The sequence below is a fragment of the Pelobates fuscus genome, chromosome 9 (assembly GCF_036172605.1).
Source record: "Pelobates fuscus isolate aPelFus1 chromosome 9, aPelFus1.pri, whole genome shotgun sequence".
Classification (NCBI taxonomy): domain Eukaryota; kingdom Metazoa; phylum Chordata; class Amphibia; order Anura; family Pelobatidae; genus Pelobates; species Pelobates fuscus.
The window spans coordinates 49889390-49904054 of record NC_086325.1 but is presented as its reverse complement, the minus strand read 5'-3'; the positions used below and the strand labels follow the sequence as shown (position 1 = coordinate 49904054).

General features: G+C 41.2%; 1 protein-coding gene across 2 annotated transcripts; it reads right to left on the bottom strand.

Annotated features, from left to right (window-relative positions):
* Positions 1 to 1609: 1609 nt before the first annotated feature.
* NKAP (NFKB activating protein) lies at positions 1610 to 10979 on the bottom strand. 2 transcript variants are annotated; one of them, XM_063433365.1, is made up of 9 exons: positions 10672 to 10979; positions 7082 to 7162; positions 6915 to 6988; positions 6588 to 6689; positions 5096 to 5141; positions 3730 to 3845; positions 3191 to 3269; positions 2602 to 2751; positions 1610 to 1852 (listed from the first exon to the last, which is right to left on the bottom strand). In XM_063433365.1, the coding sequence occupies exons 1-9, from the start codon at positions 10932 to 10934 to the stop codon at positions 1678 to 1680; spliced, it is 1086 nt and encodes a 361-aa protein (XP_063289435.1). In that variant the 5' UTR covers positions 10935 to 10979; the 3' UTR covers positions 1610 to 1677. The 2 variants fall into 2 exon arrangements, with proteins under 2 accessions (XP_063289435.1, XP_063289436.1); XM_063433366.1 differs by having other exon boundaries at positions 5096 to 5138.
* Between the last annotated feature and the right edge of the window lie 3686 nt (positions 10980 to 14665).

Genomic DNA, 14665 nt, shown 5'->3' with positions numbered 1-14665 from the left:
GGATAGTGTAGATATCTTGTTAGAGATTGTGTAAGCATTGGGTAATGGTTATGGTTGGTATAGCGTCAGTGTGGGATTGGTATAAGTTTAGCGATAACGACCAACAATTAGTTTTGATTCTAGATATGTGGCATTTAATATTTAGGACTGATATATTAATCCTTGAGTATTTTTTTTTTTTTTAAGTTGTGCTGGATGTGCAAAAATATAAATATAAATTTCCCCCCACTTTTTAACATTTAAATTGCATGTAATGTTAGGTATACATATAGGACATTAAGTGAATGCCTTTTCTGTCCTTTAAAAAACAATATATGATGATATGTACAGGGGCATATGAAGGGAACATTACGGTGCAACAAGCACATAGCACAAACCCTAGGTTTTGTTTTGATTCAAAACTTGATATAATTATCTCTGTCCTTGGGGGGGGGGAGGGGGAAGGTGTTATGGGTTCATTAGTGAAGGTATTAAACACTTCTTCAGGGGAGTGCTTCTACGCTGCCATTCAAGATGCACTACTGTGAGCTCTGACCTCAGTGTCATGGAAAAAACAAATAACAGCCTTTCCCATTAAAGAGCACACTCCCCCTTGTAACTGTTTCTTAAAATCTTATGGACTTGCACATAAACTCTTACAAACCAGGAATTTTTGTAAAATTTTAATTTTCTCCAAATAGAACATTAAATGCCATAGCCCTGAAATACAAAGTGATGTTTTAATATAAAAAGAAAAAAGCCACCCAACATAATAAATAATTCCCCCCCGCCCCCTAAAAAATAAAAAAAAAATAAACACATTGGAGTTACACATTAAACTGGGAATTATGGAAATATACAATTTAGGCCAAAATAGCCATCCTCAAACTTTCCAATTACACTATTTTGGTCTAATATGAGCATTTCTTTTGTCATCCCCCAATTCCCTGTTTAACCCCTTAAGGACCAAACTTCTGGAATAAAAGGGAATCATGACATGTCACACATGTCATGTGTCCTTAAGGGGTTAATGACTAAATCTCACTGTGGTGGACTATTAATGAGTCTGGGATATTTATTTTTAGACATATGGCTTAGAACAGTTTGGGAAAAACATCTCTCAGAAAGAGATGAAACAATTAGATAAAAATGAATACTCACACCACAGGGTGAGGATAGAATGGAGCATTCTTAGAGAACTCAAAGACCGAATTATTGCTAAATCTTTATATAATCATCAGTAAGAGTCCTAATGTTAAAAAAAAATCAATGCAGCACTGTATCTGACTTTAGGCATCAGACTATTGTTCATGAAAGAAATCAACCGACTGGATCACTGAATGAATTCCATGTACAGAATTACCAATGGTGAATTTAGATTTTGAGGATACATTAGGAGATACACAGAAATATACTGTAGCCAACCAGCGATCGGAAGGCCAGCAGTAAGAGATTGCGACGGCACCCGCCTTATGAATAACAATACTCAACTTTTATCAAATCATTATATTAAAAGTTACCCAATGAAGGTGTACTTTCATTTATGGACATGTTTTTAGTTTCCTTTTTTTCATAGGATAAAGAGGAAATTCTTAATTGTAAAGCTGTAAAAAAAACAAAAAAAAAAATTTGGTTTTCCCCGAGAGGTGGAATAGACACAGTCCATGGAAATAAAATGCCATAATAGAAGTTAAGTGTCTATTTGTCTTCTTTCCCCTTGGTCTTCCTGTGAACCATCTCCCTGAAGCTTGATAGGATCTTGTTTTCCCGTTTGCGCCTCTCCTCTTGGTTGAAGGAGGCCAGGGCTCGCTTTTCATCTGCACTGTAAATTTGGTTCTCCTTACGCAGACGCACAGCTTCCATACGTCGATGTCTGAACAACAACAAAAACGTTACTTTTACAATGCAGCGCAATCTGTATACACATACATACACCTGTTAAGAGATTAGGCCAAAGACATTTTGCATAATTATCATTAATATTCTCAACCTACAATGACAGAAATTGCCCTGAATGAGTTTTGATTTACATCTGTTATGAACACACGTCTTTTCAACAATTTCACATTTAATGGATTTGAAAATGAAATTAAATGTGGAAATCCACACCTTTGTCAAGCAACTGAGCACCTCTATTATGGCTACTTCTTAATTGTTATTATAAACTCTGTCCTCCGCACTTGGCAGTTAGCGCAGAGAAATGATACAGAGAAGATAGGAAACAATGGAAAAGATTTATCAGAGTTCTGTTATTAGACGTGGTGCAAAAATACAAAAAGGGAGAAGCCACCGATGGAATGTTCCTGCTGGTTCCACTGGTTGCCACGGCCCCAATTTAATACCATAGACCACTTTTTCAAACAGAACACTGTGATAAATTTCCACAGTTTCCATTTCTCCTCCTCATTTACAATAAGTACTTTGGTTGTATCTAAACTGGAAAGGATTGTGATGCCATGTGCTGAATCTTTAATAAGAATGTTAAATAAAACAGAGCATCGTGTGAACGAAGGGTTAACAAAGTGATCTTCAATCTTTTTAGTCAATGACGTAATTTAGAACAGCAGCAATTCTCATTTAACCCCCTTCCCCCAAAACAAAACCCAATCCAAAAATACATACCTGCTACCACTCATGACATAGCCAGACTTCTCAAACGATGCAATTTCATCACTGGTTAAACCAATTTCTCCTCTCCTTGGGATACGCTTTCCAGCCTTTACATACTCTGCCATGGCTGCACCTTCACCGGGTAACAGAGCGTGTCCATAACTTTAGGATTAGAAAAAAGTCAGCCAATAATAATAATAAAAGTAATATATAATTTGCTGGTGTTACCATCGCACCTACAAATTTACAGTGGCATCCAGTTTGGGTCATTCACTTGTGAAGAACTATATTGCTTCACATAACGAAGTTCGAGATCCCACCATAACAGGAGCATAAAGGCAGGAATGATACAGCTTGATGTTTTTGACTAACCCCCATGATCTCCTCTAAAAACTATTTTACACAAGTTATTGATATATAATGCTGGGAAGTGGTTAGGCGTTATAAGTTAGCAGTAAAGACTTGTATGCAAAGCTGATTGTTAATTAACACCTCAAAAAATGGCATTACTTGGGTTTTAGTTTGTTAAATGTACATCTAAGGATTACTCTAAAAGAACTGCTTGATTTATACATATTTTCAATAAATGCACACTACTTACTTTAAGGGTTTATCATCTTGTGACAGGTGTGTAATTGGAGCTTCTGGACCCACAAATTCAAAGTCATCTGTATTAACTTCTGTGGGGAAAGCAAGCAGACAGACACTTAAAACTAGCCATAGAAAGGCAAATCAGAGAATGTATACAGAGGACAATATCCCAAACATATTATGCAGTTAAAGAGGCAATACTTATACTCCTGCTATTCGCTTTCCTATCAGTGTTGTGCGAACAACTACTAACAGCACCTTCCTACCCATTTTATTCCCCACAGTATCCCAATCGTAGCCCCACAGGTAATCTTACTAACCTCCATCTTATTCCAGATTACCCCTTACAGTGCCATTCCATCAACCCTGCATCCCTGACACTTTTTCGTGAGGGTTTTATACAATAAGTATGGGGGAGATGTTGCAGGGAGTGACCAGAAGTGTGCAAGGTGGGTAATGGGGTGCACTGGTAAAATGTTTTGCGCAGGGCCCCTGAAGGGCAAAGGCACGTCCTGGCTTAGAGTATATTTCAGTGTTCTTAAAACCTACTTGTTCGCTCAACCCAATCATCTCCTTCCTGCATCTGTTCTTCATCCGATTCCTCACTACTGGAATCACTGGACTTTTTCTTTGCCTTCTTGCTTTTCTTTTTCTTTGACTTCTTCCTGCAAAATAAAGAAAACTTTGAATATGTAACCAATTTTTCTAATACAATTTAAATACTGCACATGTAATATCTTGGTCACACTACAGAAAACATTTTGCATGTTTATTCCACAGTTAGCAGGAAAATATAGATATATATATATTTATTTTAAGAAGACATTTTAAATAATTTATTTAGTACTGGTTTAAAATGGAATGTACTTCTTAATATACATTCCATCTGCCTCCAAGTTTCACATAAAGGCTGCCAAAATGAGACACTTGAGATCCATCTGTCTTGTGATATAGAGATAGTGATAGTGATATAGTGATATAGAGACAGTCCTCTTTAGTGAATGAGAGTCTCTTATTCCAGTAGCAATGATAAGCAGTCATCATAGAACAGTCCCATACACAAAAGGCAGTTAGGACAGGGAAAAAATACATTTAAAAAGTGTGTGGAGGTTGGACACAGAACCACAGCCTGCCCTCACAATCGCCCAGCCTTCATTCACTCCCTTCACTCATCCTGTCAGTCCCACTCGCCCCTTTACCCTGTTACATTCCCCCACAACTTCAAAGAAATTGCACAACACAACCTTGTCATAAACATAAAGCGCAAATCAATAACAAAAGCAGCCTTCCATAAATGCAATCCAATCCAAGCAATTTCCCCACTTACATACATAACAGATACTTACTGTTTGACACATATAATGCCACAAACACACTGCCAGATATACCCTGTGGCTATATGTATATTTGCGTGTTATCAGTGTCTGTGTATTAGTGTGTACCCAAAGTGGTAACATTGCTGCAGCGTGAGGGTGATATGGTATGGGCAATGTAGCAGCATATACATAGCGCAAAATATATATTTTGTTGTTGTAGGTTACTAGGATAGGACCTGCCAATAATAACGTACATTGGTACTGTAGCAGGCTTATGCAGTGTATGTTCATATTCTGTAACTAACCCCCATTATATTTGCCTAGATTATATGTTTTTACAAATTATCACATTCTGTGAGCTTTTAAATGGCTGTTTAGTGAATAAGTGAGTGCGCTAGATCTTGTATATTGTATGAATTGGCCCAAGCACGCTAGAGTCTCAAAGCCACCCAGGATGATTCCTACTCACTAGAATTTATTTAATTTCTGAGTGCACTTTTAACTTTATATTTCTAGGTAGCTGTACATATTCCCTAATTTGAAAACAGAAGTTGCAAGGACCCCTTTGTATATAAAGCTAAAATAATAATAAATCTTACTTTTTTTGCTTTCTCTTTTTTTTCTTTGATTTCTTTTTGTCTTCTTCTATAAAAAACAAAAAGGGGTTTAGAGCAATCTTCTCGTTTAGTAGATTATATGACAGAAATATTTATAAAATGCCAACTGAAAACAAAGAATCACAACCATTGCTTTAATAAGTGTTAACAAAATGCCTCGAACTAAAAAAATCAGAAGCTACAGTAATTTGCCTAAAACGTCCCATGAAACGTATAATCTGTCTTGATTTGCATCTTTAAAGACACTGTTGTCTCCATGCATTCTCCAGGGTACATGTGAATGGAATCCATTTCTCACCCTCTTTGATGGAACTTAATTATGGAGGTTTTGAGGCCTACATGCCGCCTGTCATTTAGTTTGAATGAGCAGAGGCCGATGCTTCCCCATGCTGGAGGTTAACAGAGTAACTGGGACTGGTGTATCTGCCAGCACATTACCTTAACAGAGTACAGGACCCCTTGCTGGGAGTAAGGCCTATGCTGCCCTGTGAGTTCCACAGACATCAAAGGGTCCTCTACGGGCTGGTTGCTGGGAGGAAGCCATGGTTCCTATTCTATTTCACGCGATGGCCTTCAAAACAGCATACCTTCTGCACCCCAGATGCTCTCACACCAACCATAGGAGGAGAGGACGACTTTGGCATTGCTTGGACAGCAGCATGCTTACTAGCCCTCTGTAGCAGCTGTTGCTGGGGTACAGTTCTACATTGCAGGATAAACCGGAACTGTCTGATGTAGTGCTATTGCCAGGTGGTTCTTCTTCTGTCTCCCATGTGAGCCTCGGGTCCAAGCATTTTGGCAAAGCATTAGCTGACTGCTCAGGCTTTCTCAAAAGTTTCTGCCTTTATTCTTAATGAAGGGTCTGCTATTTGCAATTAGTGTTCGGCACAATATAATGATGGCTATGCATTTCTATTTTATTTTTATGGGTTTTTTTTCTGCCAGTAAGTATGCCCTAGTCGTTTTCTGACAGTTTAACAGCAGATTTAGTGTATTCTGCAACTCCTCTTACATAGCTTTACTTTAAGAAAGTACTAGCTGCCTTCCACGCTCTCCATACTTTGAAGACACAATAAGTGATACCTGATTATATTGATGGGTTGGGAAATGTCCTTAACACCGTTTACCTTTGAGATTACCTATCAGACTATTTCTACTATAATTTTTAATACATGTTGAGCCATCAGGCATATTAAGGCGACTAATTTATCTACGCAATGCTCTCAAGAATGGCTGTATAATCTTATACATACCACTGGCTGCTATGTAATACTACTTTTGCAAACATGGCTGAATAATCTCTGTATATCATTTAATAAAAACAGATTGACAAAATATATATATATGATCCTCTTTAGTCTTTTATAGAGATTACAGTGGATATTGAATCCTGAATTTTTTGGAAGAAATGTAAACGTGGTCTGGGGACAGCAATGTGATGTCAATGTTTACAGTGTAAGTAGTAAGTATTTACCACTGCTTTCTGAATCAGAGTTGCTATCACTGTCTTCTGAGTGCTTTCTGCGTTTCTTTTTACTCGATTTTTTCTTTTTCTTCTTTTTTTTCTTCTTTTCTTCTGCAAAACAAAGAATTCCACATTGTTTACTACATATTAAATACTGGTGCAAATGTATATTCAAAAGAAGTAGGACTGACCAATAAAAGACAATTTAAGGATGATGTACAGACTATATAAATATTTACCTTCATTTCCATGCTTAGGTTATTTTTCAATGACAGAGAGGCAGTGGGAATGTCAAGAGTTTGTTTATTAAACAATCCACATAATAGTCAATATTACCTTCTGATGAAGACTCTGAACTGCTACCCTTTTTTGACTTTTCCTCCTCTTCCACAGGAGTGTGTTCATCTGAGCTGATAAAGCAATAAGAAAAAAAAGTTTTAAACTTTCATATTTTTACCATAGTGATGATATGATATTACACATAATTGAGAAGAGAGGCTTACTCAGGTTCAGGAACTTTTGGAGACAGACCCCAGATTTCAGGAGCTCCAAGCTCTCCAATCCGTTCCCTTTCATTCAGTCGTCTGAATTAGAATAAAAGAGCGTTAATTAAAGAAACAAAAAAAACACAATAAATTTATAAATAAAAAACAAACCATCTTTTCTCCCAAGATCTTCTACGTTGTCAAATTACTGACTAAAATGAATATGCAACAGAGGTGAAAGCTGTATGCCAAAATATACAAATGTTCATAAAACCAGATTTCAAGCAAGAGAAGGCTGCTTAGAAAAACAAAACTTTACATGTAATAGGATATCCAAAAGTGAGAAATGTACGTGTCAATTAGAGTGTGTGATGTTACTTGCTTGTGTGAAAGAGACGGAGACTCTAAAACAGAAAAGATTAGAGGGACAAATACATGTAATTTGGGAAGGCGGCATACACTAGGAATTAATGGTTCACAGAGCTGACATGGAACATTTATAGGAAGCATGGCGTAGATACTAATTCGGAGATATTCTAGAATATTCTATATATTTACATTACTTTCATCTGTCTTCTTACAACACAATTAGGGTATATGGTCCTTTGGAGTATCACATTTAGATATTTGAATAGGATTTGAACTGTGAAATGTATTACAGAAAACTTCATTATAAGATGTCCATTTGTATATTACAAGGTTCAGTTCATTTGTGTTGAGGAAGTGTCGGGTTAAAGATGCAAAATGCGTTAGTGTTTCCATAACCTTTTTGTATATTTTTTGTTGTGCCCCTCCCATCCACCTTACAGCTGCATAAAGTATTTTATCATTTTGTCTGTTCATTACTATTTGTTCTGTATATAACCACGTTTTTATTTTGTATGAAAAACAAGTACTAGCAAAAAGATTTGTTTCCAGGATTATTTTCCCTGGATATGCAAGTAAATTGTTCAACAAGATTAAAGCAACTGTCACTCAAAACTTTCTTTCTTCAATCTATTACTATTTTCTTCCGCACTCCTAATCCGTTGTTCTTTTCTCGGCTTTATATCTATTTCTCCTAAAATACACAAGGCAAAGTAGGGACTACTATTTTGTATGTATTTGTCCTCCACTTGACATGAGATTGAGCTACTGCCATCATGTTTTGTCACTTCTCCCAGCCTCTGCTAGCGACAGCTGTGGGGAAAAAACTGTCAGTGCTAAGACTAAAGCATTTATCAAATCGTTCCTGAAGGAACTTGCTTATACCTGGAAGCTGAGGAGAAATTTCATGAATATGACAAGCTGCAGAAAATACTCCAAATGCGGCAATATGCCAAGGATGTTGATCTCTTTTTTTAAAGCAAAGTATTGACAACCGATACTGAAAAGCCTTTCTTTACGAGTAGTTGCCTCTCAACTTCCACGCCATCAACTTCAAAGTCTGGGGTGCAGGATGAAAGACTGGACCTTGGAGGAGTAACTGCTGTTGAAATGACAGATCTAGAGAGAGATCCTGGGATAATTTCTGAAGCAGAGGCAGAAACAAATCTGAAGGCCATCAAGTTTACCTGGCAAGGACAACCTATTGGCAGATTACCTGAGCAGGGTGAAAATAGATCCATCGGAATGGGCTCTCTCTCTTCACAAGCATTCAAGTGCATGGTCCAGAAATGGGGCCTTCCACAAGTAGACTTGATGGCAACATCTTAAAACAGCAAGGTGAGATGGTTCTTCTCGCGTTTCTCCGACCCTTTGGCTGAAGACAGGGATGCACTATGCTGTGAGTAGAAGTTCCATCTGGGGTATGTGTTTCCCCAATATGGAATTATTGCTAGAATGGTCACAGGTTCTTGTTGGATTCTTTCCAACAGAGGAAAAATTAGGGGTATTGGGGGGAAACACATACCCCAGATGGAACTTCTACTCACAGCATAGTGCATCCCTGTCTTCAGCCAAAGGGTCGGAGAAACGTGAGAAGAACCATCTCACCTTGCTGTTTTAAGATGCTGCCATCAAGTCTACTTGTGGAAGGCCCCATTTCTGGACCATGCACTTGAATGCTTGTGAAGAGAGAGAGCCCATTCCGATGGATCTATTTTCACCCTGCTCAGGTAATCTGCCAATAGGTTGTCCTTGCCAGGTAAACTTGATGGCCTTCAGATTTGTTTCTGCCCAAGTCATAAGAGGGAGAATAATTGCCATTAGATCCCTGCTTTTCGTCCCTCCTTGGTGGTTGAGATAGGCTACTGCTGAGGTATTGTCTATTCTCACCTTTACCCATTAATGTCTCATGGAGGGAAAGCGTAAAAGAGCTTGGAATACAGCTCGCAATTCCAGGATGTTCGAAGATTGGTGTTTCAATCTGCTTTTCCATAAACCCTGGATGTGTTGGGAACCCAAGAGTGCCCCCCCCCCCCCCCCCCCCACCTGGCTGACAGGCATCTGTGGTTAACGTCATCCAAGGGATTGATCCCAGAGGAAATTCTCGATAAATGTTTGGATTGGTCAGTCACCATAACAGCGCTTTCTTGACTTTGTCCGAAATAAGAATAGGCTGATTCAAGTCCTTGTTCGAATGTTGGTATAGGAACTCTATTTGATGAATTCTCATTTGCCACTGTGCCCATCTCGTAAGCCCTATTGTCGATGAAAGACTCCTTAGGAGGCTCATGACTTCTCTTGCTGGAACAGACTGACAAGGAATCAGCTGGAGAATTTTTGACTGGAATCTTAGACCTCTGTCCAAGGATAGGGATACCCTTGCTCTGGCGGTATCAAACCTTGCACCTAGGTATCCCATTACCTGAGATGGGGAGAGCTGACTTTTCTTGAAGTTGACTATCCATCCGAACTTCTGTAGAAGAAAAAGAACTCCATCGAGACTCAGTTGACATTTGTCGTTGGAAAGGACTAGAATATCATCCAGGTAATGGAAAATTGTGATGCCTTCTAGATGAATATGATCAAGGAAATTAGAATCTTTGAGAAGGTTCTGGGAGCAGTGCTTAGGCCGAGTAGGGAATTATCACGTATAAAGGGAAAGCCAAGAACCCAAATATCCGAGATTTATCAGGTGTACCCATAGAAGGGACATTACCCCGGTAGTGGGTCTGGCACATACAGCGGCTACCTGTCTGGTTACTGCAGAATAATGCAGTGGTAAGTACATATTCCCGGTCGCTAAAGGGGAGACTCGTTCACGGGGCCGCCCTTGGTGAGACGCCGTATCCTGAGGCTTCCATGGGAAGAGAAGATTAACTTCCCAAGGGAAAAGGGGTACGGATGACCCAAGTAAGTGACAAACGAAAAAAGGAGGTGCAAAGCATCCTGTGTCCAAAGTGAAGTGGGCCGGAAAAAAAAGACTGAGGGGTAGGAGGGGGCGTCTCTCTTTTATTGTTTTAATTAGGAGGTGCCCCTGTCCAGTTTGGAAGGGGGCAGAGCTATACCCACCTGTAGTGCTGCCATGGATATATCATGTTAACACACACACACACACACACACAATGTGTGTATGGAATCTGAGAGCCTTCACGGGTAATCAAACATTACACAATAAGCTATTATTATTATCATATTATTTATATAGCGCCCTCAGACTCCGTAGCGCTGTACAATCCCCGTACCTGGCTATGAATGCTTCCTGTCTCTGTCTCAGGATCTCCTCCTTGCCCTTCTCGTAGTAGTCCCCCCATTGCTTGCCGTGATGGGGTCTCTGAGACGAGGCTCGGTCCCTGGAGCGGCTGCGGCGGTGCCCGTTAGAAACAGCCCGCTCCCTAGACCTGGATCTCCGGCCTTTCTTATCCGGAGACCATTCGGGGCTTCCATGGCGCCTCTTCCGGGGAGAGGAGCTGGAGCTGCGGCTTCTGGAGCGGTGAACAGGCGGCATCCCTCACACCATGTCTCCCAGACGTGTTTACTACGAAACCGGAAGTGCTTTCCCCGGAAGTGTCTGTACGTAGAGTCGCAGGATGGGTAATCACGTGACGCTATGGCTAGGCAGCCATTTTTGTTGATGGCAAATTGTAGTAGAACTCATAGATATAGAATATCTATAGATATATAGAGAGATATATAGATATTCTATATCTATGGTATAAATCCAATACTATCATGTATACTTTTTGTTACAGTGTCAGTACATTCATCAGCTCCACAGAAATATGTCCTACATCACCAGCTGTTATCTATTAATAAATATACTGTGATGTAATTCCAGTAAAATACAAGTTTAGCAGGCTAAGATTGCCACAAGGCATATGTATGTATATGTGTTTGTAGTATCAGTTAGTTAATTACACGTAGCTAAGATACTGTTATCACTGTACTGACCAGGTGCAGGAATGTAAGAACTGGAATTACGCGTCCCTCTCCTTTGTATCAGATGAGCCACGTGGTTAGACCGGATGGATGAGTTTAGACTCTATTTATTAAATAGGTTAAGGGTATGTGTGGGTGTAGTTAATTGTGGGAGGAGCTACAGTGCTATATAAGGAATGTACTCTATGTATTCAGTACTCAGACTTTGCTGTATTTTGGTGACGCTAGTCCCTCTGAGTCCCGATCGGTGATCCAATAAAGAATCTCTTCCTTCCTGAAGAAACCTGTGTCCATCTCTCTGTGCTTGGCTTCCGTCAGTTTCTCCGGTATCATTTGGTGCATTGGCCGGGAAGCTCATCGTTCAACGGTAGCTGAGAGGCAGAGGCGTGAGACGGTCTATCTTTGCCCACGTTCTCTACGGCTGCACCCCTGAACTTCTGCGTGGACCTCCCTTCGTCTCGGCGCCACTGGTCTGTTGTCCAGGAGATCATCGGCCTCTACGTGAGAAGTGCTGGGGTGTCCCCGTCGATGAGTGTGAACTCAGGTTCAGGAACGAGGAGGTAAGACAACTGCTGTTTTAGACGGCAGGACCCACTAGGGGTATACCGATTGTGCGGTAGGCCCAAAGGGGTTTTGAATCTGTGTATCTGCCCCCTCTGTCGGAGGGAAGGAGCGAAGGCGCACCGCTCGATCGAACGCTCTTTAGTCAGACCGTTTGATTTGGTTAGTCAGGCGGGGTCCTGGTGTAAATAGCCCTAGCCGGACACCGGTGTCTTGTCTAGACTAGCGTTCTAGGGTGTATATTACGTTCGCTAGGTCGGAGGGACCGGGAGACTAAGCGGCGCCTGTGTAAATTCGGTTCGCTAGTTCTCATCCTATCTGGGCTAAGTGGGAAGGCGTGTAAATTTGGAACCCACTAGACTTTTGATAGTGCGACTAAGAGGCGCCTGTGTAAATTCGGTTCTCTAGCTCGCTATATATGTGGTGATTGGGCAGTGTGGCTAACCAAAACGGGTGTATATAGTTTTAGGTAGTCCATTCAAGGTACTGGCCAATAGTTTAGTTGGGAATTGTAAATGTGTTAACGATTGTTTTAGTAAAGTGTATATCTTGTTAGATAGCGCGAGCTCAGCCGTCTAGCGAGAGTGTTAATAGTGTGTTGCTGTATTATAGTGCACGGTACCATAACCCTGTATATTTACTGACATTATATAATAAGTACTAATCATTGTCGTCCATTGCATGTTTAACACCATAACCACTAATAATTGTATTGTGACCTTAACTTGTGCTTTGACCTATGCTAACCGTACTGTAACCGCTATTTGTAAAAGACGATGTTACTGGGGTGTGTTATAGACGGGTAATTCGTATATAGAGAATTATAGCGTGGGTGACTGTATAGTTACGCCAAAGGGCATAATATTGATTATATAGTGACTGGTGTAACAGCTGTGTGTGTACGGGAATTCCCTGAGTGTTTATTGTTATTGTGTACGTTTCACTTGGTAACCGTACCACGTGGTGCTGTTGCCAGAGGAAACGGGTGTGACTGTTGAATAGTACGCGTGTATAGTATTCGTTGTCGACGACGTTCCATTGTTAAGTATGGGTGCGTCGCAGTCAACGATTCCGGATCCCTTAGGATGTATGGTTAAGAATTTTAAAAAGGGATTCAAAGTTTGTGATTTTGGGGTAAAGATGTCTCCTGTACGTTTGGTCACTTTGTGTACTAGGGAGTGGCCTACTTTGGTTGCGGCATGGCCGCCACGTGGCAGTTTGGATCCAACTCTGGTACAGCGCTTACACGTGGCTGTATCGGGTAGGCCTGAACTTTACGGCCAGTTTCCTTATATTGACTGTTGGAGACAGGCCGTAAATGACTCGCCAAAATGGCTCCAGACATGCCACGAGGAGCAGTGTCGCCTCATGGTAGCTAGGACTTGCTCGTCCACTAGGACTGGTGTTAGGCCCATTTTGGACACGCCCCCTGAGTCCGAGATCCCTTTGCCGCCCCCTTACTTTCCGTTAAGAAGAAGTGACGCAAACGCAGGAAGTCCTGCACCCCTCCCCTCATTACCCTCATCCACTTCCGCTTCCTCCTCCAGTACAGGATCCACCCCCCCTCGTACTAAATCTCCCCTTCCGGAACCAGAATCCACCCCCATTAGAAACGAATATCCTGATTTGGCGCCACTTCAGACTTCCGGTCAAGCTTCATCTAGCTCGGCTCGAAGTGTTTTATTTACGACCTTTTCCCAAAACCGACCTCCCACATCCCCATACCCTATCTCTCCCCGACCGGAACCCATGACTGACGCCTCTCTACGTAGCCCCATCCAAACCCGACAGTTGACTGGTGCCCAACAATTAAAGCACTATCAGATGCCTCTTCGTCTGAATCCCGGGTCAGCTTATATCGATGCCGCAGGTCAAATGGCACACGCTGACCCAGTCTTCGTATATGTCCCATTTACCACAACCGATCTTTTAAACTGGAAGACCCATAATTCCTCGTATACTGAGAAACCACAAGCTATGACTGATCTGTTCACCTCAATAGTACAGACGCATAATCCGACATGGGCTGATTGCCAGCAGTTACTAATGACTTTATTTAACAATGAGGAAAGGACAAGAATAAATCAAGCAGCCATTAAAGCATTAGAGGATAGAGCCCGTGCTTTGAACCAAGCCAATCCAGCAGCATGGGCCGCGACACACTATCCCAACACCGATCCCGATTGGAACGTAAATGGTGCTGATATGGTTCAACTCAGAGCCTATAGAGACGCTATAATTGCTGGCATGAAAGCCGGAGGAAAGAAAGCCATTAACATGTCGAAGACAGTTGAGGTGATCCAGAAAAGCGATGAAGCGCCCAGTGTCTTTTATGACCGATTATTGGAGGCATACCGCTTGTATACCCCCTTTAATCCGGAAGACGCAGACAATTCCCGAATGGTTAACTCCGCCTTTGTCAGCCAAGCATACGGAGATATTAAGCGCAAGCTACAAAAGTTAGAAGGGTTTGCAGGTATGTCCATCACCCAACTAATGGAGGTAGCAAATAAGGTCTATATGAACAGGGATACAGAAAGTAAGAAAGAGGAAGAGCGCAAGATGCGTAAAAAGGCTGATATGCTAGCGGTAGCGATCGCAGGCGTAGATAAACGGGGCCCAGATAGAGGCAATAATAGATGGAGTAGGGAGCCTTTGAGTAGGGATCAATGCGCGTATTGCAAGGAAGAAGGGCATTGGAGGAACGAATGTCCGCAAAGAGAGCAGTACGAGAGAGAC